The 6,000-nt window shown below is 43.7% G+C and overlaps 1 protein-coding gene across 5 annotated transcripts in view; it reads right to left on the bottom strand.

The window, feature by feature from the left end:
• Window positions 1–1,285: 1,285 nt before the first annotated feature.
• The window catches only part of DSE (dermatan sulfate epimerase), a 67,035-nt gene continuing 62,320 nt past the window's right edge, over window positions 1,286–6,000 (bottom strand). For all 5 annotated transcript variants that reach the window (XM_040979979.1, XM_040979977.1, XM_040979978.1 and 2 more), the window contains one exon: window positions 1,286–3,979. In XM_040979979.1, the coding sequence (XP_040835913.1) occupies window positions 2,218–3,979 (1,762 nt within the window). In that variant the 3' untranslated portion in view covers window positions 1,286–2,217. The remainder of the gene's footprint in view (window positions 3,980–6,000) is intronic.

Genomic DNA, 6,000 nt, shown 5'->3' with positions numbered 1-6,000 from the left:
AATTCTGCCAACCATCCAATCATGTCATTCAATAAGCTGGAATCAGATCTTTCATAGTAAGCATTATTGAAACAGATTCTGTAATCAATTATTTAACTCCAAGGAAGATTTTTACATCGCTTGGCTTTCTTGAAGACAGAGTTCCTTAGTTTTTCCTAGGTTCATTATTAGAAAGGTGGTAAACACACAGTCTTAAGTAACTGTCTAAAAGATATACAATTACCATATACTTTAAAATTACCTTAAAAACAAGCTAATGTGTTAGAATGGATCTCATCATGGTGACAAATGCATCACTAGCCACAACCTAAAGAAAACAAAAAAGATTTAGTACTTGCTTGAACTTTTCATCTCTTAGAAAGAAATGCCTGAATTTTATATCTGTGATCAGGTTTGTTGGATGGCCTCAGAGAGTAATTTTTTCTTCTTTAAAATTTTCCTTTAAAATTTGCTTTTGATCATTTCAGACAATTCATCCTATTGAATGAGAAACAGGAGAAGAGAGGAATGTCGAATGGGGTTAAGTAAACGGAGAATCTGTCACATAAAGCAAGCCTAAATCCCAGTAAGAGCATCCATGCAGGACAAACGGAAGCATTATTCTTCTGAAAACATTATTCTTTTAAACAGTGTGTAATGACATCCTCCCAAGAGACTTCCCATGACAGAGAAAAAAATGCAACCTCAGAAGTCATGTTCTAGATCCAAAGTAAAACGAGTGAAGCACAGCTAAATGTCAAGCTGGTGCTTTTCTTCTGTGAAAATGTTCCAAATTATAACTGCAGAGGTGCTCATTAATGTTTTCCGAGCTGTTTATGTATTGTGTATCTTTATGAACAAAAAGACAAAATGAAAGGTTACTATTCTTACTTTAGCTCTACAAATCAATGAATGTATCCTTAGTGCAAAATTCAAACAAAACGTATTTTCTATTTTCAAGGGAGAAATATATCAGACCCCAATGCTGAATGTAAGATAAACTATTCTTAATTTCTTTTTATCACTTTATTATTCTCAATTATAAACCGTGGATTATGTTTCTGAAGCTCTACATTTTAAAAAAACTTCGTTACTGCTTAAACACCAGGAATAGGCTTTTGTTTTGAATGCATAAAATATGCTTAAACGGCAAACAGGAAAATAAACTGAGAAATTACTTTTTCGAGTCAAATACTATTTTATACTTTTAGTGGATACATGGTCAATAAAAGCTCTCAAGAGAGTTCAGAAAATTTTAATATATATTGACTACAATAACAGACAGAAGAAAGACACTAGAGAGAAGTCTCAGTTACGATGTTTATTTAGCAAAATAAACTTGAAAATTTTCTATTAAAAAACGTAAGGATTATATTCAAATTTCAGATTCCCCATTTTCTTTGGTATTACAGTCAACGTTCAGCATATAAAATATTCCGTTTCAAAAAGTTTAGTCATGACGTCTACAACAGTTTTTCATATAAGGAAATTACTATAAAATATTAAGTTATCTGAAATTCTCTTATTTATTAAAAAGTCAATGAATGAATGTATAAAAGAAATCAATTATATGCTTACAAAGACCAACACCATCAAGGAAATATTCATTCAGAGTAATATGTTTTCTACTGAAAATCTACCTCAAGTCTTTAACAAACTGTTGCATCATTTTGACTATGTTATCTGAACTGTCTTCCAGATCCTGTAATAACTGACTCTGTCATTCGACCAAGGATCTGCTTTTCCAAGGAAGTGGACATCAGGACTTAACAACTTCCTTTTCAAGCTGACTACACCATTTTTAAAAGTCTGTATTCTTTACATGTTCATGTTCTACAATCTTCTCCCTAACTCAGTATCTGGAAACTGCTGATAGCATTAAATTATTATTAATAGACTCCAATCATATTTCTCTTTTTTCTCCAAAGGAAAAATTTACTATGAAAAGTACTTTTTGTTTCTTCTAAGAGTAATATTTTATGGACTATGGTATCAGTGTAGTCAAACACTTCTAGAACCAGCATGGAACAACCCAGCTACTCTCCTGATTCTCTGATATAAAGTCTCCAACTCCGATTATTCCACTTCCCTGCTTTCTTGTGCAAAAATATTTTCCCTTAATTTGTTAAAGTGAAAATGAAAAAAAATCAATAACAAGCTAAGGGGATGTTTTTTTTTCTTTTCTTTTGTATGGTCTCCCCTAATCACAAAATGATCTAACCATTCAGCATTTCAGTGCTAACACTGTGACTGGGAACAGGATGAGTACAACCACAATAAAATACAGCTATCTAGTAGAAGGACTGCATAAAGACATCTTTGGCCATGTAGGCTCTGAGCCCTCTGGAAATAAGTCAGTTGCATTGCCAACATGACAAAGAAAATAGCAATGTTCAGAATCAGAAAGAGTCTGGTATAGGAAGCTGATAGGGATGGGGCTCTGCTGTGAGCGGTTGTTCCCATCCGTGCCTGTACAAAGCCACCTTTCATCAAATCCCCATTTTTATGTTTCTCGTAAGTTACATCTGCAAAATCTAAAAGGTCTTTCATTTCTTCATCTTCATCTATGGGTAGCTCTTTCTGTGCCAAAATCTGAGCCTTCTGTCGTATCTTCTTCTCATTCACTTCGATCTGTGCAAAAATGTCAGGGACAGCATCCACAAACTTATAGCGTTTGCCTGCCCTTCGGTTTTTCCTTGACTTGCTTTGCCTCTGCTGCTGTTGCTGAGATATGGCAAAAATCCTGTCAATGGCCTCTTCAGTCTGTCTCTTGTCTGAAAATCTCAGCAGGCGCTCCGCGGTCTTTCTAAAGCTGGCTGTATTTCGGACGCGGGACAGGATCTGCTTCTCCAGCAGCTGGAACACTGGCTTAAAATGCTGTAGGTTCTGTTCCACAATAGCAGCGTAGTCCTTCACCTCAGGGACACTGGTGCTCTTGATGGCTGAACTGCGGTCAAACAGAATTTTCTGGTGATCTGCAATGACTTGTGCGAAGGCAGACTGTCCTGAGGGCTCACCCATCCACAGGTAGGTTGTGTAGGCATGTTCGCTGGTGGCTATGAACACATCCAGCTGCTGGGAGCTGCTGTGGATGCTGAAGCTCTGAACATCTACAGAGGGTCCTATGAAGAGGTATGCTGCCCTGGTGACAGGACTTCGGAGGTGCATGGTGACATTCACATAGTTTGTCCCATTGTAAGGATAGCCCCGGGGGTACGTCACCGAGGCAAATGTGGCCTTCTCACTGTAGCCAGTGTCATCCATCCAGTACATTTTGTAAAGACCATCTCGCTGTCTGATGAAAGCCCCATGGACCCCATCGACCTCCGTCTCCTCAAAAGGAACATCCACATTGTGGAAAAAACTTGCTGCTGTCTGCAGGGCGCTGTCCTCTCCCAGGTGTATCTCGTCCACGAGGAGGAGAAGCTGTGGGTGGAGGAGGATGAGGTTCCTTTGAATGTTCTTCAGATTGAGCTGGGGATTGTAGGCTCCCACGCCTTCTCCTCGGATGAAAACCACCCCGCTTTTCTCCACTGCAGCAACCACTCTCCCCTGACAGCTGGCTGCCAAATCATGCTTGTATTTAGACCACTTTGACGAGCAATCTTCTGTGACCTGACCCTCCCAGGGAGAAAAGCAGCTCTTTGACACAGCTGGGGAAAACATCAAGACATTGTTGAAGAAGGTGTACTTGGGCCCATAGAGAGCCTCAGTAATAAAAGGCACACCATTGGGAGCAAAAGTAAATGAGTTTTGATCAGGATGTTCATGTCCTGCATTAAAATTTCTCCATCCTTTGATCCAGTCTTTGTATTTGTTTCCGTGAACGATGTCATATATTGCACGTCCCCCAAGTTTTCCTGACTTGAAGGAAAGGAAAGACCTATTGATTTCTGCTGGTAGTGCACTGCCATACGTCACAACGCCCCAGTCTTCAAAATAATGCAAGGTAGGGGTGCCAAAATCGGAAGGAGGAACTGATTTCAGGTTGGCATCATACCTGAAAGAATTAATGTTTAAATCTTAGGTGGTTTTCTGGTACAAGAAATAACACTCCACAGCCGTGATGCTAAAGAAATGCAAAAACACCACCCAGAGCACTGCCATGTAGATTGCATTAGGGACACTTCTTAAAGCACCACACCAGCATGCACCACTGATGACAGAGAGGGGAAACGATCGTGACAATCTGTGACCTTTGAGACCACTTTGTGCAATGTTTTTGTGGCCTAGATCTGGACATAGGCCAAGCTGGGCCAGGCTTTAGCATCCTCTGGCATTAACAAGAACCAGTACAGGGTGAGGGTTGCACCTGGCTAGGCTTGGCTGCACCACCCACATCAAGAACTGAGACTGCCGGTGGGCCAGGCCAGGCTTGGTCAAAGATCCTGCCAGCAAACACAAGGCTAGGAACTGGTCTTGAAGAGGAACTCTGGGGATTCCCCTGCTGGGCTTCAGTTCCCACTAACGAATGCAAGAACTAGGCCTGTGAGCAGATGAGGCCGGACAGTGTGGGTTGTATCTGAGAGTGGGTGAACCTGTACTGGGTTCCAGCACCTGGTGATGCTTGTGAGAACCAGCCTGTGGGCCAGGCTAGACCACAGTACCTGCTGGGTCACATGACAGCCAGGCTGGGCTAGGCCACAGTACCACCAGTGAGTACCAGGACTAAGAGTTGGCCGTGTCCAATCTGGGTGGTAGCTTCCAATGGCACAGCTGAGATCTACTGCAAAAGTGGGCCTGGAAGGTGAACTTGGGGAATACCCTTGCTAGGCACAGATCCTGCTGGTGAGCATGAAAGTGGTACATATGCGAGTTGGGTCTGGGGCGGGACCAGTTAGGGTCCGTCTACAGCACACACTGTCATGAGTGAGAGTCACGACAGGGCACAGGCCAGGCTGGGTTGAACTGCAACACCTGTCAGTTCACATGAGGGCTGAGAGTGGGCCAGGCGGAGCTACACTGTTGCACCTGCCAGCAAACACTGGGACCAGGCCAGGTTGGGCTGAGCCAGACTGTAGCACCTGCTGGCAAATGTCAAGACTGAGGGTGTGTCATCTAAGACTGGACTTCAGCACTTACTGGCATACAAGATCCAGGGCTGGCCTTGTATAGAAACTTCAGGGACTCCGTTGCTGAACTACTGCTTGTAAGCATGAGAGCATGGAGCAGCTCTGTGGAGCAGTCCTTGGGTGAGCCAGGCTGGGCCAGGCTGCTGTACCTGCTGGTGTGCGGAAAAGCAGAATGGATGTGGGCTGAGGGAGCTGAGCCACAGCACCAGTTGGCAAGTTCTGGGCCTGGATGTGGGTCATGTTAGGCTGCACCATATTACCCCCTGGCAGGAACAAGATCCAGGGCTGGGAACATGCTTAGCAGGGGATCTGTGAGCTAGGCTGAACTGCTAGGCTATACCTATTGTTGGTGAGCATAAGAACCAGGGCTGCGGTAGGCCAGGCTGAACAATGCAACAGCACCTGTCAGGCTTGGCCTGGGGTCAGGGTGTGATGACCAAAGCTGCAGTGCCTATGGGTGCGAACCAGAGCTGGATGGGATGTATGCTGGGTTGGAGTGAGTAAGCTGTACCAACCAAACAAACAAAAAACAACACTGGGAGTGGGCCTGGTAGAAGTTATTAAATGTCACCTTCAGTAGGTTGCAGTACCTGCTGGTATGTATGAGGACCAGGTCTGTGGCAGGCTGGCTGGGCTAGGCTATTGCACCTGTCAGTTCATGCAGGATGTGGGTCTGAGACAAAACTAACCAGACAGCTGCATCCATCAGTACATGCATTGTCCTGTGCAGGTAACAGACTGCATCTGACTCTGCACTGACTGGGAATGTAAAAGTCTGAGGTCATCCCAGTCGAGGTTTCTTGGGGGACTGCTTAACTAGACTGCTGGACACAGATCCTTGCCACAGGGAAAATTACAGGATGTGTAGTCCAACCTTGAAGGACATGTGTTGGGAATAGGCCTCCTCAGCTGCTGATGCCTGAGCAGTGGACAGCATGTCCAAATGCAC

Source organism: Ochotona curzoniae, unplaced genomic scaffold (assembly GCF_017591425.1).
Source record: "Ochotona curzoniae isolate NIBS_2020 unplaced genomic scaffold, NIBS_Ocur_1.0 contig_3368, whole genome shotgun sequence".
NCBI lineage: Eukaryota > Metazoa > Chordata > Mammalia > Lagomorpha > Ochotonidae > Ochotona > Ochotona curzoniae.
This window is presented reverse-complemented; position numbering and strand designations above follow the sequence as displayed.